The sequence below is a fragment of the Myotis myotis genome, unplaced genomic scaffold (genome assembly GCF_014108235.1).
Source record: "Myotis myotis isolate mMyoMyo1 unplaced genomic scaffold, mMyoMyo1.p scaffold_m19_p_16, whole genome shotgun sequence".
In the NCBI taxonomy this organism is placed as follows: Eukaryota; Metazoa; Chordata; class Mammalia; order Chiroptera; family Vespertilionidae; genus Myotis; species Myotis myotis.
In genome coordinates, this window is record NW_023416320.1 from 3,433,182 (window position 1) to 3,458,999 (window position 25,818).

Here is a 25,818-nt window from a genome sequence, read left to right on the forward strand (position 1 = left end):
GGTTCGCCATCACTGTGGCACACAGTCCTCTGCTCCCTCCCCTCCACTGCGCAATGAATCAATGGCTAGGTGGCCACAAGGCCCAGATGGAGACTTACAAGCCCGCGGAGCCTCCGCCAGCCAGGGGCCCTGAGAGACGGTGTGGTTCCCTCGCATAGCCTGCCTTCTGCTGACTATTCTGAGCCTTCTCAGCATGTGCTTCTCATGACGCCCAGGCGGCGTTCGCAAGGATGGTCTGACCCAGGGGTCCTCAAACTACGGCCCGCGGGCCACATGCAAATACAAATAGTGTATTTGTTCCCGTTTTGGTTTTTTACTTCAAAATAAGATATGTGCAGTGTGCATAGGAATTTGTTCATAGTTTTTTTTTAAACTGTAGTCCGGCCCTCCAACGGTCTGAGGGACAGTGAACTGGCCCCCTGTTTAAAAAGTTTGAGGACCCCTGGTGACCGATGCTTGCTCGTCCCCAGGTGGTCCCGGACGCCGCCAGCATGCCGGGCTTCCCGGTGCGCGGAGCCCCGGGGAGGCTGTGCGTGGGCCTCGCCTGCGCCCTGGGCCTTTGGAACGCAGGTGGGTCCGGTGGGAGTTCGGGAAGTGTCTGGTCTGGGTGCTGAGCGTGGGACTCATTGTGCCGTAGGGACGGGCAGCCGTCAGCATTTCAGGCCAGACCCCTCAACGCGTTTGCCCGAAGTGGCAATGATAACGTCCCCATTTCTGGTTTTGGTCCCTGACTTTTTGCAATTGGGCGCCGTTTATGCAACAGAATTATCTCCACCGCCACCGTTCCCGCTCTTGCCCAAACGTCTTCTCTTTCCCGGGCCTCGAAGTCAGCTCCCGGCTTCTCCTCGCATCTCTCCAGGGTCTGCTCTGCCCTCACCTGCCTGACTGATCCCCTCAGAAAGCTCATGATGTCACCTTCTAAGTTCCTCCCTCATTTCTATCCCCTCCAAGTAGTTATCCAGCAACTGCCCACTTCTTTTCGGAGGGGACCTCACGTCTTTACCTGATGGGACCTGCCCCTGCCCCCCACGCCTGGGCCACTTCCTGCAACCCCCACCTTCTTCCTCATTCCCTGAGTCCCATCACTGCTGGCCTCTTTCGCTTCTTTAAAGTCACGCTCACGTCCATCTCGGACGCCGGGCACTGCTAGCTGCACACCGGACAGCTCCTCCGCCTGATAACCCACTGACACCCTCTCCCGCCTCAGGTCTCCGCTGGCTGTCACCTCCCAGGGAACCCTTTCAGATCACTGGGATTGCGTCAGGCTCCATTATAAGCCCCCAGGTGCCCTTCGAAGTACCTAACATTGTTCATAATAATATGCCGAGCCTGCATTTTCTGGATGTCTGCCTTCCCGGCTAGAATGAGATCCATAGGACGGAGTCTGTATCCGTTTATACCGCCCTGGCAGCGAACACACACAAGGCCTGTGCAAGTCCAGGTGCTGAATAGCGTCATCCATCCTTAGCACCATCCCCGCCGGTCAGTACATATCTGATGACTAAGTGACCGAACGACAAGCTACGTGTGGGATTGTCAGCTGCATCACCGTCTCAGACCATCATGTCCTCGTCTTTCACCTGAGTATTTTGGGTTCATTCACTCTGAGGTCATGTCTGGGTTATAATTTTCCTGATGAAAACTCTTTTTATTTTAGTGGCTGCTATTAAAGGAGAAGCCAAGAAGGAAAAGGTCACAACCTTCCTACCGACAACAGGTACATGGGCAGGTGCTTCTCCCAGCTCACTCTGTCTTGGGCAAATTCCTTGGCTTCTCGGAGCCTCAGTTTCTCCATCTGTAAAATGGGGAGTGTGTCTATAGCTCAAGCTCTCACAGTCATAGGTACAGTTTCTATGAGTTGCTCATCGCTTTACGGTTCAGGGAACTCCTGGATTCTCCTGATCTCATTAAACCCACAAAGACCCTGACATTCTATGAGCGATGGAAGATTTCACAATGGGAGGTATTGTAATATGCCGCCATCATCGCCTTTGAAATAAGTCCATCTTTCTTTGCAGTTTTTTTTTTTTCTTTTTTGGCATCTGGGCAAGAGGGTGAATGCATTCCAACATCAAGCACACTTCCGGGTCAGGGGCTGGGTTTCTGTTTCTCACCTTTTGCTAAATGCACGGGGTAAATGTTTTGTTTGCTTTTGCTTTGGGGGAGTGAGATGGGCATTACTCTTTCTTTTTAAAATTTCACTTACTTTTAATTAGCACATTCATATGAGTCAAAATGCAAATGGTACAAAGTGTGTAAAGTTGAAATGCTCTCCTAGCCCACCAGAGGACACCGTTTATACTGATTTCTTGTATTAATTTTCTTTTCTTTTTTTTTTTAAATGTTTATTGTTGACAGTATTTCAGCTGTCTCCCATTTTCTCCCTTTTTGCCCCCCCTCCACCCAGCCCAGCCCCACCCCAGGCCTTCCCCATGCTATTGCCTGTGTCCAGGGGTTATGCATATAGTATAAATTAGAGGCCTGATGCACGAAAATTCATGCAAGAGTAGGCCTTCCTTCCCCCGGCCATGGGCACCAGCTTCCCTCCAGCACTGGTGACCCAGGCTGCTTCGCTCCGGCCATTGGCCAGCACCTGGGACCCAGGGGGCTTTGCTCCAGCCCTGGCTTTGTCGGGAAGGACAGCTGGTCTAATTAGCATATTACCCTTTTATTATTATAGGTGTTCTTTGGTTAATCTCTTCCTGTCCCCTCTCCCGACTTCCTGCCACTGAGATTTGTTACTGTTTTGTGCATCCATCCCTCTGGATAGATTCTGTTCGTCGGTTTATTTTGTTCTTTAGATGCCACGTATAAGTGAGATCATGTGACACTTGTCTTTCTCTGACTGGCTTATTTCGCTTAGCATGGTAGCCTCCAGGTCCCTCCAGGGCCCGGAGGGTAAGAGAGCCTTCTTTTCTACAGCTAAGCAGATACTTTCCAATAAACATGTCCCCTGTTTGAGCCTCCAGTTTCCTCCTCTTTAAATGGTAACAACAGTTCTACTGTCCAATTAATAAAAGAATAAAAGGCGATAAAAATACTAAGGGTGCATAAGTATGGAAAGTGCCAATGGTGGCAAAGTTACTAGAATGGTGGCCTTTTGATGTAAAGAGAGAGCACCAGTTGTCGATGGTCTGTCTAAACAAATGGATTTGAAAAGGGCTGTGGCGTAGCATCCTATTCAGAAACCCCTACTTTAGGGAGTTCAAGTCACACTGCAAATATTGTTATCAAAACCCACCCATGGGTTTGTCATTGTAAAAAGGGGGTGGTGGAAATAATTTCTTTCTGGGAAAGCAGTGGTGTTTGAGTAAAGTTCTTGGTCCCAGCCAGCGTGTCTCAGTGGTTGAGCATCAACCTATGAGCCAGAGGTCCCAGTTCAATTCCCCGTCAGGGCACAGGCGCAGGTTGTGGGCTCAATTCCCAGTGTGGGGCGTGCAGGAGGCAGCCGATCAGTGATTCTCTCTCATCATTGATGCTTCTCTCTCTCCCTCCCTCCCTCCCTCTTCCTCTCTGACATCAATAAAAATATTATAAATAAATGAAAAGAATGAAAGAAAGAGGAAGAAGGAAGAAATGAAGGAAGGAAGGAAGGAAGGAAGGAAAGAAAGAAAGAAAGAAAGAAAGAAAGAAAGAAAGACAGACTGGCTATCATCAACAAATCAACAAACGACAAGTGCTGGAGAGGATGTGGAGAAAAAGGAACACTTGTGCACTGCTGGTGGGAATGCAGACTGGTGCAGCCACTATGGAAGACAGTATGGAGTTTCCTTAAAAAACTGAAAATGGAACTCCCATTTGACCCTGTGATCCCACTTCTAGGAATATATCCCAAGAAACCAGAAACACCAATCAGAAAGGATATATGCACCCCTATGTTCATAGCAGCACAATTCACCATAGCTAAGATCTGGAAACAGCCTAAGTGCCCATCAGTAGATGAATGGATTAGAAAACTGTGGTACATCTACACGATGGAATACTATGCTGCTCTAAAAAGGAAGGAACTCTTACCATTTGCAACGTCATGGATGGAACTGGAGAGCATTATGCTAAGTGAAATAAGCCAGTCAATGAAGGAAAAATACCACATGATCTCACTCATTCATGGATAATACAGACCATTATAAACTTTTGAACAATAATAGATACAGAGGCAGAGCTGCCTCAAACAGATTGTCAAACTGCAGCAGGAAGGCCGGGGAGGGTTACGGGGCAGGAGGTAGGGGGGTAAGAGATCAACTAAAGGACTTGTATGCATGCATAGAAGCATAACCAGTGGACATAAGACATTGGGGGATAGGGGAGGCTAGGGGACTGTCTAGGGCGGGGGGATAAAATGGACACATATGTAATACCCTTTGTAATACTTTAAGCAATAAAATAAAAAAAAAAAAAAAAAAAAGAAAGAAAGAAGAAAGAAAGAAAGAAAAGGAAGAAAGGTTCTTGGTTGGGAAGATGGCTCAGGGCCCATGATTCAGGTGTAGGGATCCCGCGAGCCCGGCAGCCTGTAGCATCCCTACAGCCTGGCGATCAAACCCAGATCCCTTCTCAGGCCCTCATCCCTTGCCTGTATGGAGGCCTCTGCTTCCCGGCCCCGTGACAGACACAGCAGTCAGTGCCGCCCGCCTCAGAGCGGCTGCTTTAGGTGGGCTCTCAGGCGGCTGCTCAGAGGGAGAGCTGAGCTCTCCACCCCGGAGCACAGCCCGTTGGAAAGCTCTGGGCCTGCTGGGTGGTAGATGTGTGTCTCAGGCTTCCTTTTGTGGTAACATAACCAGCCCCCCCCCCCCCCCCCGCACAGCCATATTATAAAAAAGGGGAACCATAGCCCCCCTACCTCTCACCCCAAAGCTCTGATATTTAACCAAAAAGCCTGATAATCGGCCGGACCAGCTTTCAACAGGGTACCTGGAAAGCAGGGGGCAACCCAAGTGTCCGTCCACAGGCGAGTGGACAAAGCAAGTGTGGGGGTTGCACACCACGGAATATTATCCAGCCCCAAAGAGGAAGGCGATCCGGGCAGAGGCAGCGACGGGAGTGGGCCTGGAGGACTTCGTGCTGAGGGAAACAAGTCAGTGTCAGAAGGACAAACACCGCATGCTGTCGCTTCCATCGGAATCTAAAATAGTCAAACTCAGCCCGGCCGGCGGGGCTCAGTGACTGGGCGCTGACCTATGAACCAGGAGGTCAGGGCACAGGCCCAGGTTGTGGGCTGGATCCCCAGTAAGGGGCGTGCAGGAGGCAACCAATCAATGATTCCCTCTCATCATTGATGTTTCTATCTCTCTCTCCCTCTCTAAAATCAATAAAAATATTTAAAAAATAAAATAGTCAAACGCACAGAAGCAGGAGGGAGAAAGGTGATTCCAGGGGCTGGGGCTGGGGCTGGTGGAGGGGAGCAGGGCCACCAGCCAGGCGTGGGCAGTAGGAACTTCGCTCCCCTTTTTCATGGGCCTCGGAGTCCTCACCCTTCCAGGGAGCGCTGGGCAAGATGCTCCTAAGGCTGTCATCAATTCTGTGAGGCTCTGCTCCCGTGGTGCCATTTGAGTCCTGAAAACTTGCATTGCAGGGGCTGGCAATGAAGAAGCCGGGAAGGAAAAAGCCGGGGCTTTCCTTGGTGCGACAGGTAACGAGGCCTTTAGTCCCGGCTGTGACACTGTAACCCGGGAACGCCCGTCTCGGCTTCTCCGGGCCTCGGTCTTTCCATCTGTGGAATGGGCATAAGGCACTTTCTCCACCGGAAGGCCACATGGAAAGTAGCCATTGCAACTAGAATAGTAACACGTGCTGTATGATTAAATGGCATCTCATCCACAGCAACGGATCTTCCAGATCTCGGCTTTACGTCACTTCCACGGTCGGGGGCCTTCTCCATCCCCTAGACCAGGTTGGGTGCTCACGGCACCGCATCGTTCCCTGTTTGATGCTCCTCACGTGCCATACACGTGACTCTCCCTCCTCCCCCCTGAGCCACAGACAGTAAAAGCCACAGACGGGGAGCTGGAGACCTGGTCCTTTTCCTTGACCCATTAACCCCACACCTCGCACACTGCTCGGCCCTCGGGGGGTGCTTGTTGAATGAACGAAGAATGACTGAATGCTCGGCTTTTCAGCATTCCCTTTGACATGTCCTTCTTGGAGGCCACAAACTGCCGTGCGGGCAACTGGCCTAATGTTTTGAAGGCCCGGGCTCTCCGCTCTAGGAAGTAGGTCCTGACCCTTCCCCAGGGGCTCAGATGTGCAAGTTTAGGCAAGTTTCTCTCCCTCTCTGAGCCTCGGGCTCCTACCTGAGTAAAGGGCGAGGCCGACGAGTCCCCTGCACCGGAATCGCCTGCCTCTTCTTTAGAAGGTGCACGTCAAGGCCGCCGGTGGGCCCAGGAGGCCAGACTCTCCAGCGGCCACTTGGAATCGGCCCTTTCACATGGTCCCCAGGGACCGTCGCGGCCACCGGCCTGAGGACTGCGCAGGGCAGCCTCGCAGCTCCGCCAGCAGCGCGGGGCTGGGGTGGGAGGCCCCATTTCCCCAAGAGGAGGCTCCTGAAGGTGAGCCACGAGGAGCCATTCTCTTCCAGAGCTGCCGGCGGGGGCAGCGGCGGACCTGTCCGCACTGAGCCTGACGGAGGTGGTGAACGGCATGCTGAGCAGAGCGTTACAAGGTCAGCTTTTCTTGCCCAACCGCGTGGCTCGGGGGTTGAGCTTCGACCTATGCACCAGGAGGTCACGGTTTGAGTCCTGGTCGGGGCACATGCCCGGGGTGTGGGCTTGATCCCAGTGGGGGGTGCGCAGGAGGCAGCTGATAATGATTCCCTCTCATCATTGATGTTTCCATCTCTCTCCTTCTCCCTTCCTCTCTGAAATCAATAAAAATATATTTAACAACAACAAAGGTAAGCTGTACTTAACAGCACCATCCAGGCCCCCCCGGCCTTGGGCCAGCTTCTCTGCTGGACTCTGTGGCCTGGGCCCACGCGTGAGCCAGCTCCCCTTGCTCAGCGTGAGGGTGTGCGGTCCTCGCTAACTCGGGCGGGCAGGACACACCCGTGCAGGAGGGCTGCCAGCACTGTGAGAGCCGGCCTGTCCCACACGCCAGGTGCCCCGTTCCCGGCCACGACTGCCTTCAGAGAGAGCTGTCCTAGATCCAGGGCCATTCATGCAACAGCTCTTTACGGAGCACAGAAAATGCAGCCAAGTGACGTGTATTTTTGCATTTTTTAATTTGCTTTTATTTTATTTGTTAAGTCACTTTATCAGGTGTCCGCTGTGTTGTTAATTTCTGTGATCGGTTTGCGAATGTACGTTGCTATTTACTTTTGTCAGTAGGCGCATGTCCGTTTCTGTATCTCGGTGTCGTTGGCAGATCGCAAGAAGTTCTTCTCCTTGCTCAGCATCACGTCCTACAGCTCCTTTGCCTTCCACAAGCTCTCCGTGGCCCTTTACAACAGTGAGTGCCTCCTGGCGGCCATCACGGCGGGCGGTGCACCGCGGGGACAGGCGGCGTCAGGACCCTGTGCGGACGGTTTCTCTTCACAGTTTCTCACCTGAAGACAGTGGACCAGGCCACGTTCCCCACGCGGTACTGCTACTGCTTAAGCAATCGGACCAATGACCTCTCAGGTGGGTGGGACTACCTACTGCTTCAACTATCAAACCAATATCCTGTCAGGTGGGAAACTGTGGGGTGAGACAGGAAGGGTGTTGCAGATCATGTAGAAGTTTGTAGGATAACGGGGGAAAGCAAGTCAGCAAAACCATTACTCAACAATGTGGCCTTGCACAGCTCTTGGGGTTGGCAGACAAGGGTTGGGGGAAGAGGGCAATGGAGGAGAAAGGGGGTTTATAACGGCGGGTCCAAAAAGTGTTCTGCCTGCCGGAAATTAAGACTTTTTAAAATAACGAGTGGCATTTATATGATTCTTAATATTCCTCAAATCTCTGAACTGAATCAAACTTGTAAAATTGACTCTGAAATATCCAAATTAATGTACTTTGCCCTTCAAGTCTCAGAAGCTGTAAGCTCCTCAATCTGTCTTGCAGATTTCACAGCCCTGCTGGTGGACATCATTGGGAATTCCACCAGCTACCTCACCGAGATTTTTAAGTCGACCTCTATCCTCTCAGGTGTGTTTATCTTGAAAACGCTGGGCAAGTTTGAGATTTGGCATCTGCCATGGAGCCTAATCAAACCCAGTGGACCACCCCAATCCCTGCCCCAGCCCCTGCCATAGGCCAGGCTGCCAGGAACATTAGCGTAAGTTTAATTTAGACAATCGGTGTGTCCCGTTTCAACCACCAGCACCTGCAGGTTCCATCTTCCTGTCAGAGCTATTCCTGGTTCAGAGCATTGGAGGACGAATCCAAGGCTCAAAGTTGGGGGAAATCTAGGCAGATTCAAGGAAACAGCTTCTGTTGGACAGCTATGCTCCCATTTTAAAGATGAGAAAACTGAGGTTCAGAGAGGTTGAATATTTTGCTCATGGTTGTTCAGAATTCAGATTGAGATCTATGCGGAGCTGAGAAAGACATGCCTCATTTATAAGGTGGCGTCACATAACCTCCAGGCCGGTCCCCGGGGGACCCACTTTGCAAAGCACAGAGTTAGTTAGCAGCCCAACACTTGGGCTCAGCAGGAGGGTGGCTTGCTGCACTCTGGAGAAACTGCTGTTTTAGAAGAAGGGAGACCGGGGGAGAGATCATGATAGATGCCGTTAGGTGCACGTACCAGGGCGTCTTCTAAAGGCTTCCGTGTATCCCCGCATTGTAACGAGGACGGCACCTATACAGCTACGACACTGATCACCACTTTACACGTGAAGCTGTGGCACAGAGAGGCCAAGTGACCTGCCCAAGACCATTCAGCGGAGATGGAATCCTAGACCCAGGTGATCTAGGTCTGACGTTCATGCCCTTGGTCACTATGCTAATTCATATGATGATAGTATCACATTAGCGGCAACAATTATAAGTATTATAACTCTTTATGGAGCTTTTCTATCTGTCAGGCATCATACTTAGAGCTTCACGCACATCTCATGGTGTCATCAACACCACCTCACTAGGGCCATGCGACCACCCACCCAGAGTCCGTAAAGGGACCAGGATGTTTAGGGACTCAGAAGCTTTCGAATGTTCGAGGGTCTAATACGGTGTCTGCATCGTCCATGACACAACCTCCAGCAGCATGAGGGCGGCCTCCTGTCATCAAAGGCGCCCTATTCGATTAGCAGAGGGTGACCCTGCCCACCACATGTGAGAGAGAAAGACGACAAAGAACCGCACATCTGTCAAGTCAGGTTTGGCCACCAAATGAGTTTGGTACCAAAATGACATGAAACCTCCCATCGTACAGAGACCTGGGGATTTTCAAATTGAAAATAAGGGACTGTGGGATGAGAATGTTCACCATTTTAAAGGTGGGTAAACTGAGTCCTAGAGAGGTCAAGCAGTTCGTCCTTGCTCAGGTAGCTAGGAAGTGGCAGGCTGATATTGTAACGGGGGGAGCTGACCCCAGAGGCCGTGCCCTTAGCCATTTCATTATCCGGCATCCCACCCCCACAGCCCCCCGGAAAAGCAGGGCTGCCTTCAGAGTGAAGACACAGCCTCGCTTCCCACAGCACCTGCGCTGGGCATTTGTAGCTTCATTTCGTTTCGACCGAAGGCGCTGCAGCTCCAGTCTCATGTGCTGCTCGTTGTCTTGCAGTGAGTCAGACGAATGCCTCCGACTGCATCTTCATCTGCGTGATGACGGGGAAGGCAGGTGAGCCCGGCCGGTCCTGGGCAAGTTCTCTGAGCTGAGACATAGACGCAGCCGCCAGCAGGCGGCCCAGATGGAACCTGTCGGTGGGGTCTTTGCAGGACGGAACCTCTCTGACTTCTGGGAGTTGGCGGAGAAATCTCCGGTCATCAATTACACCTTCACCAGCAGCCTGGCCGCGGCCCCGGGTGAGTGGAAACCGCCCAGACACCAGCTCTAGAGTCTCCAGGTCAGGCTCCCTCCTGGCAAGCGGAAAACAGAAGACAGAGCGCTGCCCACAGGGTTTTATTTAGCTATCCTGGGTTAAAAAGGAAGATGTTGCCATTTTAATTTTTGCAAAAGATCTGGATCCTCAATCCTGGATTCCCCCCCTCACTCGTGCGACAAGCAGCTGATGTTGAGTAGCTGCCGCCCTCATCCCCCCACCTCCCCAATAGGAGGGCCACCTTCCTCCTGTTTGCCGCAGTCCTCTCTGCTCCCTGTTGCCTCGCACGGGGCTTCTGACAGCTTCGCCTTCTGTTCACTGTGCTTCTGCGCATGGCTTTTTCAGAGGCTGATGTTTTAGATTAGTTTGTCATTCAAGGAGAACCCATCTTTTTGGTGACATGTGGTGCTGGTCTGAGTAAGGTTTGAGTCTCTGCACCCTAAAAATATGTGCTGTACGATGATGACCTTCCAGTGATGCAACAGTTCTTTACGTCAAAGTGACAAAAATGTTACAGCTACCAGGGGGACAGCTGTGGCTTCCAAGCTCACACCCACAAGCCCGCAAACCCCGCCGAGGACAAGCCCTCCACGCCCAGCCCGGAGCACCGGCGTGTCTGCTCTGAGAGCCTCTCCCTGGACCGAGGTGCCTGATCCTTCGGAGGGAGAGCAGGCGGTGAACACAGACAGGCTTCCTGAACTCCTCGCCACGGCCACGGCCACGGCCACGGCCACGCCGGGCAGCGTCTCTCCCACCCTCCCAGGCTCGGGTAAGATTTCTCACCCTTTCCTCTCCTGCCCTGTCCCACCCTCCAGTGAATATAGTACAGAGAGCTTTCTAGGACCCTTCAGCCAGCATCCCCCGAGGAGAATCTCTTTCAGACTTGAAATATATTGTAGCAAAAAGGTATTTTTATTTCAGCAAAGCATTTAGCAACGTCTCTCCTGAGATTCACACAAAACGGTGAAGTGCACTCAGCACTGTATGGCAGGGGTAGGTTAACGCGCAGCTGGCTGGACAATGATGCCAAGAATATGTTAATGACGATGCCGGCGTGAAAAGCTACCGCTGATGGTGGGCCAAGAGCGTCCTCCTTCCCCACCATCTCTGTGGACATATCCGTGGTATTTGCGCTGAAGACGCAAAAGGCGTGCTTATCCTATTTGGAAATAAGATACAACTGAGATGACTCTTTCAGTTAATGAGTTCCAGCAATGGACCGGTCATTTACTCATCCATCCACCCATCCATCCATCCACCCATCCACCCATCCATCCATCCATCCATCCATCCATCCATCCATCCACCCATCCATCCATCCACCCATCCACCCATCCACCCACCCACCCATCCACCCACCCATCCATCCACCCATCCATCCACCTATCCATCCATCCATCCATCCATCCACCCATCCACCCATCCACCCATCCACCCATCCATCCATCCACCCATCCATCCATCCATCCATCCATCCATCCATCCACCCATCCATCCAGATGTAGTTTATACCAGGCACCAGGCTGGCTGCTAACAACACAGCTCTGTCAATGTTTCCTTTCTTCATGAGCTCACAGACCAGGGATAGAGACACAGGCAAGAAAACTGATAGCTGTGATCCAGACTCCACAGGGTTCTTGTCCCGGAGGCCCAGAGAGGGGCTCCCCATGGAGGTAAGGATTGAAAGTCGGGCAGCAGGCCTAGAAGAACACATAGGCAGTAACATCTCGGACATTCCTCAGAGCAATATTTTTTTCTGATACATCACCTAGGCCACAGGAAAAAAAAGAAAAAATAAACAAATGGGGCTACATCAAACTAAAACGTTTTGCACAGCAAAGGAAGCCATCAGCAAAATGAAAAGACAACCCTCTGAATGGGAGAACATATTCGCTGCTACATTTGTTAAGGGGTTAATATCCAAACGTTATAAATAGCTTATAAAACACACCACCAGGAAAAACCCCAAACAATCCAATTTAAAAATGCCCAAGGGACCTGAATAGACACTTCTCTAAAGAGGACATACGAAGGGCCAGTAGATATATGAAAAAATGCTCCATGTCACCGATCAGCAGAGAAATGCAAATTGAAATCACAATGAGGTATCACCTCCCAGCTGTCAGAATGATTGTTTGTCATCAATAAATCTACAAACAGCAGGTGTTGGTGAGGCTGTGGAGAAAAGGAATCCCTCGTGCACCGCTGGTGGGCATGCAGACTGCTGCAGCCTCTGTGGAAAGCAGTATGGAGTTTCCTCCAAAAATTAAAAATGGAACTGCTGTTTGACCCAGGATCCCCCTTCTGGGAATATATCCTAAGAAACCCAAAACACTAATTCAAAAAATATATGCACCCCTATGTTCATTGCAGCGTTATTTACCACAGCTGCGATCGGGAAGCAGCCCGTTGCCCACCAGTGGATGGTGGGTAAAAGGCAGTGATGCATGGACACAAGGGCACGCTGCCGGGCTGTGGGGGGGAGGGCATCTTGCCTTTTGTGGAAGCGGATGGACCTGGAGAGTGTGGTGCTGCCGGCAGTGGGCCGGTCAGAGGGGACAGGGGCCATGTGATATCACTTATATGTGGAACCTCATGAACAGAATAAACTAACAAAATAGAAGCAGACTCACAGCTGTTGGGAGGTTAGATGGAAAAGGTGAAGGGATTAAGGAAAAAAACAACCACCTCATAGACGGACAACAGTGTGGTGGTTACCAGAGGGGAAGGGGGTTGAGGCAGAGGCGAGGGCAAAGGGGGGATAAATGGTGATGGAAGGAGACTTGACTTGGGGTGGAGAACACACAGCACAATGTACAGATGACGGGTTGTAGAATTGTACACCTGGAACCTATATAATTTTATTAACCAATGTACTACTGTCGCGAGAGGTGGCTACAGGGGCCGGACTAATAAGGTGGCAAGTACAATAGGGTCTCGAATGGGATGAAAAGAGTCAGGCAGCAGGAAAACAAGGGTGGGGGGAAGGAATCAGCTTATTAACTAGAAAAGTCCCTAGTCCAATAGCCGGCATCATGAGACACAAAGCTAGGACGCTTTACGGTGTAACAGAGACGTGATTGCTAGTGGCCAGAGGAAGGATGAAAGTCCTCGCTGGATTCGGCACAGAAGTGCTGGCTTTATGTACACAAAACTACACAGCTTTCATGAACTTTTTTTTAAAAGCATCTTTAAGTAAATGAAGCAACATACCGTTTCCTGGATAAGGAATCTGAATATTTTGAAGATGGCAACTGTTCTCAACTTAGAGGTTTAAAATCCTCAGGGGATTCGTTTTGTAAAACTTGAAAAAAAATGAATTTTAATCCCCACCATGGGAATGGACAAGCGCAAATCGCTAGCGGTTTCCTACAAGTCCAGCCAGGGAAGGTTTGTCTTCATCACCATCCTCTGATACTAAAGGGTGTCATTATGATCTCCATTTCAATGACAAAACTAAATAGCATTCAGTAACTTTCCCCAAACTTTACAGCACGGGGGACCCTCTGGGTCCCCTCACCTCAGCCCCATCACCTTTCCACTATGACACGTGGTTGGAAATAATGGCGAGATTGCTGGGGCGTCCGAAGGGCTTGGAGATGTTTCTATATTGATAGTTAGGAAATGAATGTTTAGTTTGTCCACGTATTCCAGTTCTTGGTCGCCTTTGAGTCCCTAGATTATCTAGATTATGCAGGCACCATGCATTTACCCTGCGATTACATTTCCATGTCTTAACAATTTTATATCTAAATCGAAGTGATCAAGCATATAAATAGCCTGTTACTGTTGCTTGTGCAGCTACCAGGAGGGCGTCCGGAGCTCCATGGGTGACAGATGGCAGGCAGGCCTGGGCGTCCACACTGCCCGTCACCAGTATGGAAGCACCTGGAGGGCCTCCCTGGGAAGCGCTTTCCTCCACAGCGACATCGCCCACAAAGACCAAGGACACCGGAACCACGGGGAGCCTTTCGGAGCCTCCTGCCAGGACACACGGCAGCCCTTCCCAGGCCAGCCCAACCTCTGGTAAGAGAGGATGTTCTCCCCCAAGCCCCCTGCTTTAAAAAAAAAAAAAAAAAAAATTTATTTATATATATATATATATATATATATATATATATATATATATATATATATATAATTGGTTTCAGAAAGGAAGGGAGAGGAAGAGAGAGAAAAACATCAATGATGAGAGAGAATCATGGATCGGCTGCCTCCTGCACACCCCACACTGAGGATGGAGCCCTTAACCCGGGCATGTGCCCTGACTGGGAATCGAACCGTGACCCCCTGGTTCATAGGTCGATGCTCAACCACTGAGCCATGCCAGCCGGGCTATTTTTTACTCATCGCTGCATCCTCAACGCCCTGCCTGGTCCCTGGCTGGATAACCAACATGGCTGCCTAGGGCAGGACTGGTGGCCCGGGCCCCTGAGAAGTGCAGGCTCACCTGTCTCCCATCTCACCCCAGGGACACTCACTCCGGGCACACAGACTTCCAGTCCCACCAAGGCCCCGGCCCCCCGGTATCCACAGACAGGTAAGACGTGCGTGCGCTGGGAAGGGGGCCCCAAACCACAGGAAGGAAACCGCTTCGGGGCAGGGCCCGGTGGGCCGGGTGTCAGGAGGCGGACAGAGCCGGCTGTTGTACTTCATTGGCGGGAGTTGAACAGGCGGGAGGGCTACGCCTCGCTGTGCTGCTAACTTGCCCCGTGAGCCCGGCAGATCGCCTCCGCCTTCGGAGTCACCGTTTCCCCATCGATTTCGAGAACTCTTTATCCTTCAGGTGCTGCGATTCTCTGCTTGTGAGGTTAGCCCAAGGCCACTTGGTTTGGAATTTTGAGGCCATACTTGCTCCTTGCAGGTGACCTTCTGCGGCCATTGCCCCCTGCAGAGGAGCCCGCCCTGGTCCCGGGACCCCACCACGTTCATGTCTCAAGTACGTCCCAGCCCTTGTCACTCCTGTCACTCTTGTTGGTTTGGGGCAAGGTTGTGCAGCACCGTAAAAAGAGGGGTGTGTGAGCGATTCAGAGTCAGACTCTGGGACCCACAGCCCAGCTCTCCCATTTCCCGGTGAGGCGGCCCCAGAACCCCGTGCCTACGGCCATATTGCGGGGATAACAACCATCACTCGGGCCCTGGAGACGTCCTGTTCCCCCAGGGCTTTGTCTGAAGGGAGACAATGTGTGTGGAAGTGGCTTGGAACGGGGCTCCGTGTGATTTAATTCAGCCGATTGTTGTTGAGTGAGCGCCCGGTGAGAACGCCTGAGCCCTTGGCGAGTGGACGTTGTCCTAACGGGCGCGATGTTAGAAGGGAAGGAGGACAGAATGACTCCGAAATTCAACCCCCACGTTCTGGGTGCACTTGGCCTTGCTTCTGTTTTCAAGGCCGCCCCGCCTTCCCCAGCCCTGCGCACTTCACCCTTGTGAAATTCCAGACAAGGACAGCCTCCCGGCTGGGGCTGGTGGTCAGAGGCCTGGGTCCGGTTTCTGTGGTTTGTGCTGTGCTTTGGGGTGACCCTCCTCCTTCCTGTTGAGCCGGTTTCCATGAGGGAGAAATGGATCCGAAGGGAGTCCTTCAGAGCTGACTGACCCTCGGGCCCTCCCTTCCCGGAGGCCTTTCCAGACTGGCCTCCTGATGTCCCAGGCGTGTGTCAGCGAGGCTTTATTAAACGCTGGCGCCTGCCCAGTCTCTGTTCCTATCGCCCCGATCGGCCTGAACCCCGCCCTCAGCCTGCCGTGAATGGGCCCCTCACACACAAAGACGGGATTGTGCTGCCGCAGGGAATGGCAGCCCTCCCTCCAGGGATCCACAGAAACTCGCCAGCAGTGCAGACGGGGCAGTGGGCAGATGGACCTCGAGAAAACAAGTTGGCTGTGTCTGGATCTTCGCTGTTACCTGCCCTGGAGTCGGCTCTGACTCCCGGAGACCCTGTGAATGAGCGATGGCCGCATGTCCCGTCCTCCCAGCATGCTCAGCTCCTGCAGACTCCTGCCCGTGGCCTCTCTCACGGAGTTAGTCCAGCTCCTAGTTCGTCTTCCTCTTTTCCTGCTGCCTTCGATTTTCCCAGCATGATCATCTTTTGCAAATAACCCTGTCTTCTAGGTCTACCTGTATCTATAGCTATTGCTTTATTTGATCTATACCTGCATATCTATGTTTGCTTATATAGCCCTATCATCTATGAGAAATCCTATATAATAAAAGGCTAATATGCAAATTGTCCCCTCGGGAGTTCGACCAGGAGACTGGGAATTCGATCGCTCACTATGACGTGCACTGGCCACCAGGGGGCAGCGCAGAATATGACGGGTGACCAGTGGCAGCAGGGTGCTGAGGGAGCAAGAGAAGGAGGAGGCAGGAGGCCAGCTGGCAGGGAACCTGATCGGCCCTGATCGCCGGCCAGGCCTAGGGACCCTACCCGTGCATGAATTTGGTGCACCGGGCCTCTAGTCGAATAAGTGTAAAATAACAGGGTTCTGGCATCTTCCAGTATGTGATTCTGCCCATTCACAAAGTATGCCACCAACTTTCTGACATCCACTTTCTTCCACTGGCTAAGTATGTATTGAGTTCCTCCTGCGTGCCAGGCGCCGGGTCATGCCTATTCTCACTCTCTCTCCACAATGATTCTGCAGGGCAGGTCATGTTCTCTTCAACCACTTTTAGTGAGTCCTTCCTAGTAAAGAGTGACTCTGCTTTGAGCCCAGGTCCACCTCATTCCCCAGCCCGTTCAGTGTCTCAGATCCTGGTGGGACATTTACTCCTCAGTAGAACCGTGTCTGGTTCCCTCCAGGAACTGGATCCCACTCGTCCTCCTCCGTCCGCTCAGACCTGGCGCAGAGCTTTACGGGGCAGCGGTGAGGACGCCAGGCTTCCCGTCTGTCTCAGAGCCGCCTGAGGTCAGGGCAGGACCACAGCCACTGAGCACAGGATCTACCAAAGGGAGACCCTGGGCACACTTTTGTTGACTCGACTGGTCTGGGATTGTGTCTTCCAGGGTGTCCTCAGCAGCTCCTCAGAGAAGGGCCCCTGACAGCCGGGCCCCTCCCCAGGGCCGCCCACAAGCTCACCCCCTGCCTGATGGAGCTGTGCCGGTTTTTCCAGCAGTGCCTCTGCGCGAGCCCGAGGAGGGACCCCAGGACGGAGGCCATGAGGTAACCTGGGCCAGAGGCCGCCTGTCCAGCATTTATGCGTGTCCTCCTCTGCACGGCTTCTCTGCAGGCACAGACTGCAAACGGGCGACAGGGGCGCCTCAAGGAATGGACTCCCCAGTGAGTTCTTTGCTAGATTGTCACCTTCTCAAGAGCCAGGATGGAACCTTATCCATTTCTGGTCCCCAGAGCCAGGTACAGAGCCTGACATAATAAGCATAGTTGAGTCAAGTGCAATCAAGTGGAGTTGAGTTGATTTGAACTGTGTCCTACCTGGTGGAACGGTCTCAGGGGACTGTGAGTGGTCCCCAGTGCCTCCGCCTGGTGAGATTCGCTAGAAGATAATAATCAGAGGACAGGTCTGATAATAATCTAAATGACAGGTCTTCAGAAACCCCGTGCTGTCATTTGCAGGCCAAATGAGAAGGTTGAGCCAAGAAAATTAGAGGGCAGACCCCGTTTTCTATTAAGAAGGAGTAGGCGTGGGCACCTTTCCGCCCCGGGGGTGCTGACACACTGTTCCATCTTCTGGAATTTATTCTTGGCTGGAAACCCAGAGCCAAACAACGTAGATAACGAGCTCTGCTCCCCGGTCTGAGGCCAGTCTCCCAGACCTTTAATGTGACTTTCAAAGTCTACCCGTTCTATCCTTCAGCTCTTCCAGGCTCCATGATCCACCGGCTCTGAGCCTCAAGGTCAGGGTTGCAGCCTTTTCCCATCACCCCTTTCTGGCCCTGGCCTTGGACCCTTCATGAGTGTGGCTGTTTCCTGCGCCCAGAGAGGGCCATGAGCAAGACGCACAGGCCCGCCGGTGTCAGCCCGCACGGTGGAGGCATTCCCTCCACGGCGAAGGCAGCGGCGTTCTTGCCGGCACTGCCAGGCTGTGGTGAGAGCGAGTGGAGCCGAAATGGAAGAGGACACTGAATGGTCCCGCACAGGCCCGGGCGGCTGCACGGTGGCTGCTGGCTGCTGGAGATACTCTCGCGGTTGGCGGTGCCTCGTTCCCTCCTCCACTCTCATGCCACGTTGGAACCTCAGCTCTAGCCTCCTTGATAATGTTGTCGCTGTGGCACCAAGTACCCAGTGGCCGTGTCAGCTGTGGACCAAGCTGGACACGTCACGGTTGTTGACCGAGGTTTGGAGATGTCTCCGTGAGAGTATGAGGTCACACGCTCACAGCCAAGTACCCCTGGTGGTGGTCGTCATTCCACGCGGCCCTCAGATCCACGCTGCTCTTTCTCTGCCGTGTGTGTGTGTGTGTGTGTGTGTGTGTGTGTGTGTGTGTGTGTGTTGGGGGCGGGGGGACAGCCGGGGGAGGCCGACTGGTACATTTCCCATCTCCCAGAATGCCTTTCCAGCCGCCTCCTGTAAGTTCATTCAATGGGAGATACCGGCAGGAGATTGGGGGACAGAACAGAGAAGCCAAGGATTTTCTCCCCTTTATTTCTACTTTAGACAAGGTTTCCCTGTTGGTTTCTTCTACCTCCTTCGTAATGGTTCCCAGCACTGATTCCCTCAGCGCCAGCGGGGTCTGTCTTCTCCTCCCGGGGCCCGGCTCTACCGTTCTTCTTGCCCAGTAGATGGCAGTGTGTTCCGGCTCTACCACTTGAAGGCAGTGTGTCCCTGGGCGAATCCATTTACCTCTGGGCCTGTTTCCTTGGTTTTAAACTGAGGGGGATAGAACCCAGGAAGTCTTTATGGCTAACTTTCTCGAGCAGTTAGTTGCTCCCCAGCGTGTGCTAGAGTCACAGGATGATGGCGACGGAAGAGAAATTGGAGAATGCTGAGCCCACCCTCCTCATATGTCAGGTGAGGGTTGAAAGGGAAGTGTGAGTCACACAGCCGCCCCGGACCCTTCTTCCTACAGGCTCATCAGTGCTGTTTCCCCTCAGCCCTTCGAGGCAATTGTGCAGACCCCAGCCAAGAGCAGGGCATTGGCTTGCAAAGTCTTCCTGCCTTGTTTTTTTTTTTTTTTTTTAATCTTTATTGTTCAGATTATTACATTTGTTCCTCTTTTTTTTTCCCCCCATAACTCCCCCCCTCCCAGTTCCCGCCCCACCCTCCGCCCTCACTCCCCACCCACTGTCCTCATCCATAGGTGCACGATTTTTGTCCAGTCTCTTCCCGCATCTCCCACACCCCTTTCCCCCCCAGGAATAATCAGTCCATTCCCTTTCTATGTCCCTGATTCTATTATAATCACCAGTTCATTCTGTTCATCAGATTATTTATTCACTTGATTCTTAGATTCACTTGTTGATAGATGCATATTTGTTGTTCATAATTTGTATCTTTACCTTTTTCTTCCTCTTCCTCTTCTTAAAGGATACCTTTCAGCATTTCATATAATCCTGGTTTGGTGGTGATGAACTCCTTTAGCTTTTCCTTATCTGTGAAGCTCTTTATCTGACCTTCAATTCTGAATGATAGCTTTGCTGGATAAAGTAATCTTGGTTGTAGGTTCTTGGTATTCATCGCTTTGAATATTTCTTGCCACTCCCTTCTGGCCTGCAAAGTTTCTGTTGAGAAATCAGCTGACAGTCGTATGGGTATTCCCTTGTAGGTAACTGAGTTTCTTTCTCTTGCTGTTTTTAAGATTCTCTCTTTATCTTTTGCTCTTGGCATTTTAATTATGATGTGTCTTGGTGTGGTCCTCTTTGGATTCCTTTTGTTTGGGGTTCTCCGCGCTTCTTGGACCTGTAAGTCCATTTCTTTCACCAGGTGGGGGAAGTTTTCTGTCATTATTTCTTCAAATAGGTTTTCAATATCTTGCTCTCTCTCATCTTCTGGCACCCCTATAATTCTGATGTTGGTACGCTTGAAGCTGTCCCAGAGGCTCCTTACACTATCCTCGCATTTTTGGATTCTTTTTTCATTTTGCTTTTCCGGTTGGGTGTTTTTTGCTTCCTCGCATTTCAAATCATTGACTTGATTCTTGCGCTCCTCTGGTCTGCTGTCGGGAGTCTGTATAATATTCGTTATTTCAGTCCGTGTATGCTTAATTTCTAGTTGGTTCCCCAATATAACATCGAGGGTCTCATTAGTTTTCTTGTAGATCTCATTAAGTTTATCGGCGGCTTCTAAACAGTTCTTGAGAGACCTTAAAAGTGTGGTTCTGAACTCTATATCTTCCATTGACAATTTTGTCCTGTTTCTTTGTCTCCGCATTTTGTTATGCTTCCTTGGTGCACCCCCTAGTGGTCTTTGTTCGCAGTTTTATAGTTAAATCTTGATTGTTGTAGCTAATTCCAGGGAGGGTTTGACCTCCAGGCCAAGTGGCTATGAGAATCAGCTGTGTCAGCAGTGAGAGAACTTCTGTCCTCTAGGGAGGTGCTAATCTAGCCTTTGCCTGAGGCTATCCGGCAAATGCCTGTGTACAGGGCTTGGGCGGGGCGGGTCGCACAGGATCAACAGGGTGGGCCGGAGAGAGCAGTTATGGCGGCTCTCAGTCCTGTCCCCAGGGGCTCTGCCTCTCTGAGTCCCAGCACCTGCTGCAAAGCTCGGAGAGAAAGCTGCACTCGCTCTGACCGAAGCCAGACAGTCCCGCTTCTCCCGTTTGAGTCTGGGTCCCTAAAGACTCGCCCGGATCTGGAGCTCAGAGTCTGCGACTCCCTCCCGATTGAAAACGCCAACCGCGCCCTCCGCCGCCAGCCCGCTCGTGCACTCCGCACCTCAGAATTTGACTTCAGCACTGCGCCTCCTCTGAGTGTCCGTATGCGTTTCTCTTTCCTCCTAGTTGTAGGGCTTCCACTCAGCCAGCGTTCCTGTGGTTCTGGGTGATGTCCCTTCCGTTTTTTGGTTTCACTTTTGAAGTAGTTGTTCAAGGCAGCAAACTCCAGCGTTAACCTATGCCGCCATCTTGGTTCTAAAAGCTCTTCCTGCCTTGTTGACTGTAACAGCACTGCGCACCGCACACACAGAATAGATCAATGCCCATCGTCTATCGAGCACCTGTGACAAGCCTGGCACTACTCAGGAACTTGGCAAATCCCCACAGTGTAGGTTCCAGTATTGCCTTTCATTTACAGATTAACAAGCTAAGGCCCGGAGAATTAAGGACTCAGCCTGAAGTCGCACGTCCTCCTAAGACCTAGGTAGTGATGCTCGGACTAAAAATAGGTCTTTCAGATTCCAACGTACAAGTGCTTTCCTCCTCATTCTGTACCGATCCTCCCACACCCCGTGGAGATGGAGAAGGGCTTCCTTGCTTTGGATAATTGTCCATTATGACTTTTTTTTATAATCCTCACCCAAGGATATTTTTCCCATTGATATTTTTAGAGAGAGCAGAAGGGAGGGAAGGAGAGGGAGAGAGAGAGAGAAATACAGATGTGAGAGAGATACAGTGATTGGTTGCTTCCTGCATGTGCTCTGACCAGGGCTGGGGATCAGACCTGCAACCCAGTTACATGCTCTTGACTGAGAATGGAACCCATGACCCTTTGGTGCAGGCCAAGGCTCTAACCACTGCGAGCACACTGGCCTGGGCCATTATGACTTTTTAAAATCCTGGTTGTCTCCTAACAGCCACAAAAGATTGCTCTCAGCTCTGACTTAAACTTTCAGGTACTGTCTTGAGTTCTATTCCTGGTTTCTGAAGAATGCAACCCACATCTGCCAGGAGGCGAAGAGGGTGCCCCACTCGCGCAGTGAGTACGCGGCCGGGCCGTGCTGTGACGGCGATAAAGGCTTCTGGGACAGGGTCTGGCGCTCTGAGTGCGTTTCCTGCCTCAGCAGGGGCGCGGGAACTCACCTGGTCATTGCTATTCCAGACAAGGAGTCTAGGGCAAGCATGTCAAACGCTAACACAGGCCAAATACACGAGGCAGGTGGCCTGCGGGCGCGAGTTTGACATGCTTGGTCTAGGGCAGCCGTGGGCAAACTACGGCCCGCGGGCCAGATCCGGCCCGTTTGAAATGAATAAAACTAAAAAAAAAAAAAAAAAAAAAAAAAAAAGGCCGTACCCTTTTATGTAATGATGTTTACTTTGAATTTATATTAGTTCACACAAACACTCCATCCATGCTTTTGTTCCGGCCCTCCGGTCCAGTTTAAGAACCCATTGTGGCCCTCGAGTCAAAAAGTTTGCCCACCCCTGGTCTAGGGGTTCCGGATTCCTCTGCACGCAACAGTTTGATATTTGCAGTAGGCGTTAAAAAAGAAAAAAGCCGGAGTCAGGCAGGCCGAGCACTGCTGCTTTCTGTGTGTGACCTTACTCCTCCCGGGGCCCGTGAAGCTAAAAACACAGACAAAGCAAAATATCAGACAGAAGACACCCCAGGAACACCCACATTCCCGACCCAAGCAAAGGTACACAAGTAATGCAAGCAAAAGAGGGCACCCCACGCTGCTGGAAGTGGGGTGTTTGGTCCCCCTCTCCTCGCTCGCTCTCAGGGTGCCAGGCGTCGGCTTTGTCTTGTCTGCTGCTCCTGCGGACAGAAGCGCCGATCTCGCCTGCCTGGTGCTGAAGCCAGCGCCTGGCTGTTCCATTGTGCCCTCTAACAGCACCGTCTGGTCAGGGGACTCTGGTTTTCCAAAACCACGGAATCTGTGGAACCCTGTGAAAGCGCCTTCCTCGGGAAAGCCAGTGTAAACATGGCCCCGCCTTGGCAGTGTTCTCCATGAGAAAGCAAAGAGCGTTTAGCCACCCGATCCTCCTGCGGCTCTTAAGGGACATCCAGTGAATGCCGTGACCGCACTTCTTAGACACTCTTCTTACTCCTTTGCCCCCCGTCTTCTCTCCCTTCTACCAGCTGCCGTCTCAGAGCCTCATCCTCGCTTTATTGTCCACCTTCCACTCGGCAGCCCCCTAACACCAAGCTTCCTGGCTCCCCTGTGTCCAGGCGCCTCCTCTGTTTATTTTCATTTCCTTTGCCTCAATGCTTTCTTCCTTCTCAACACATTCCCTTATTTCTTCTGCAAATCCATCTCCCCACTTCCTCCCTCTCTCTCTCTCTCTCTCCCCTTGTTCATCCTCACCTGAGGATATTTTCCCCTTTGATTTTTTAGAGAGAGTGGAAAGGAGGGAGGGTGGTGGAGGGAAAGAGAGAGAAACATTGATGTGAGAGAGACATATCGATTGGTTGCCTCCCTCGTGCACCCCGACCAGGGCTGAGGATTGAACCCTCAACCCTTCAGTGTGTGGGCCGACACTCTAACCACTGACCAACACAGCCAGGGCTGTCTTTCTATCATCACCTTTTCTCTGCAGCACAAAACCCAAGCCTGGGAGTGGCTCATGGGGGCTCAGCAGTCAAAGGAGAAATCCCTTTCCCTGGCGCAGGCAGAACTGGGAAATCTTGCCAACAACTTACAATTGAATCAGTGTCCTGGTGCACAGATTCGTGCACATTGAAAGGCAATTAATTAGAAGAAATATTTTAATATCGCTATTCCTGTCTGGCTAATGAAAAGAAAATAGGATTTCACTGAGTCTCCTATCTACTTACTCCAGGACTTCTGTGAGGATCAAATGAGATGAGGCACGAGAAAATGCTTCACAAACATTTGATTAAACTGTAAAATGTTTGCATCTGGCTATAAAGCAAGTCGGGTTCCTGGGCTGAAGAAACTCCAAGGAGGCTAGCCGTCGCTAGGGAGAGGAAGCCGGGCGTTGCTATGTGGTGTCATTACCCGGTGCCCACAGTGACTGTTTCCAGGCTGGGCTGGGTTGTGGGTCGAATTTTGCACCCATGAGGTCTTGGAACGTTAGCTGCGATTTGGTGGGCTGTCACTGTAGGGTGGTGGCGGGGCCTGTGTCCCCCTTGGGGGAAGCCGAGGGTTGGTTTGTGGGTGCCAGGTCCGTGGTGCCGTTTATTTTTAAATGGTCAGTGTGCATCATGACAGCTCCTGCGTTGAGAGTCTGCCCCCTGGTGGTCAGTGTGCGTCATAGCTACTGGTTGGGCGGACGGACACTGAGCCTTTTATTTATATAGATAGCTCTTCTTTTGTCCTGGTCACATTAAAATCGGTACACAAACAACATATTGCATTTACGGAGCAGCACAGGAATGAGCTCAGGTTACTTTTATGCAAACTGGGCAGATGTGTAGGTACAGCGGGCCTTAGAAAACATCACTGACAGAGAGCCGCTTTCCACTCAACTTTGCTGCTAACGAGCCAGGGGGTCTTGCCCACGTTCTTTCTAACTGTGCGGGGGAAGGGAGGGAGTCTGGGCAGCTCCCAGCCAGTCCCTGCCCCTGGCACCCCGCCCCCTGGGAGAGCCGGTGCCCTCAGACTCGATGTCTTTGTGGCATCTCCTCCTCAGCCCTTGAGCTCCCTCTTCTCCTTTTCTTTTTCAGCCTTAAAACAACGATGCCTGGAGAACATCTGCAGGTCCGTGTGAGGCCGTGAGAGAACAATGGGACCTCACCATGAACCCAGCCATCTCTTCACCCTGGCCCCGGCCCCAGTGGGCTGCACTGGCAGGATTCACCCGGCCTCAGCTAGACCAGGGGTGGGGAACCTTTTCCTGCCCAGGGCCACTTGGATATGCCCAGCCTCATTGGAGGGCCATACACAATTATCAGCTTAACAATTAGCCTGCTGTATTGGTCAAGCATGTAATTAGCTCACCCCCAATGTCCCTGCAGGCCCAGACCTAATGATTCTGTGGCTTTACACCAGTGGTTCTCAACCTTGGCTGCACATTAGAAGCACCTGGGAATCTTTTTAAAATCCTCCGAGATGAGGCCCAGAAATCAGGATTTTAAAAAGATTCCCAGGTGATTCTAATGTGCAGCCAAGGTTGAGAACCACTGCCTTATACAGTCCTGGGCCGGATAGATCGCCAGCTCATTGGAAGCGGTGCTTTTGGAAGCAGCATTTCTTTCTCTCCCGTGAACCCTTGGGAAATATGGAAGGGGGGGGGGGGGGGCGTGTCAGAAGCCTCAAGGTGAATGCAGTCCCACCAGCCCTCCTGCTGCCCAAGGTCACAGAAACCTGGTCACTCCGCTCCGGACACTTCCATGATGCTTTGCAGCAATTAATTCCGAGCCTGGAGCCCCCGGTCTCCCAGAGTTTAAGGGGGAGGTGCCCCGCCCTGAGCTGAATGCGTTCTGATTGGGGGATGTGAGAGCAAGGAGGTCTCGGGGTGCTGTGTGCCTGTGGCCACAGCGCTCACTGATGCGGTAACCGAGACGGGCGGTTATTGTCCCGCTGTCGAAGGAGACTTGGCAGTTACACGTGTGACATCATTAAACGGGATTCTTCCTGGAGACAAAGGCGCAGGTGCTTTTCTGTCCCTTTCATTCTTGCCCCAAAGAAGAGCCAAATTAGCTAGAGAAAGAGGAAGGGGAGGAAGGGGGGGGAAGAGGGAGCAGGGAGATGGGGGGGAGGTGGTAGGGGGAGGGGAGCAGGAGGGAGGTGTGTTTCTCAGTCCCTGTGTGAGTCCCCCCCGCCTGTGTGTGCACGGTGCGCCCTGCTGTGGCTTCCTGTGCGTGAGAAGCCGGGCGCTGTCATGGTGCGATCTGTCATTTAAACTCACCCGGCAGCCTTTCCCTCCGTGTCTGAGTAGCTGTAGCACCTTTACTCTCACCCTGTTCCACCCCCAGAGAAGAGAAAGGCCGAAGCCCCACAGCAAAACCCATTTGGCCCCAAGTGTCGGGAGTGGTGAGGTTGAGGGACAACGAATTCTTCAAAGAAACCGTTCAGGGGGCTCGAAAGGCTCCACTCCCCCCAGCGTCACTGCTGGGCGAGCCCTGGGCCCC

At 52.0% G+C, this 25,818-nt stretch overlaps 1 protein-coding gene across 1 annotated transcript; it reads left to right on the forward strand.

Moving 5' to 3' along the window:
* Positions 1–491: 491 nt before the first annotated feature.
* On the forward strand, positions 492–24,718 carry HHLA1 (HERV-H LTR-associating 1). The gene is made up of 17 exons (XM_036338128.1): positions 492–570; positions 1,658–1,717; positions 5,570–5,626; positions 6,572–6,655; positions 7,357–7,440; positions 7,530–7,613; positions 8,034–8,117; positions 9,697–9,753; positions 9,852–9,938; positions 10,473–10,724; positions 13,880–13,981; positions 14,427–14,495; positions 14,820–14,894; positions 16,753–16,816; positions 17,012–17,113; positions 21,677–21,759; positions 24,412–24,718. Exons 1-17 carry the CDS (start codon positions 492–494, stop codon positions 24,453–24,455), a joined length of 1,467 nt encoding a protein of 488 aa, XP_036194021.1. The 3' UTR covers positions 24,456–24,718.
* The last annotated feature ends 1,100 nt before the right edge of the window (positions 24,719–25,818 follow it).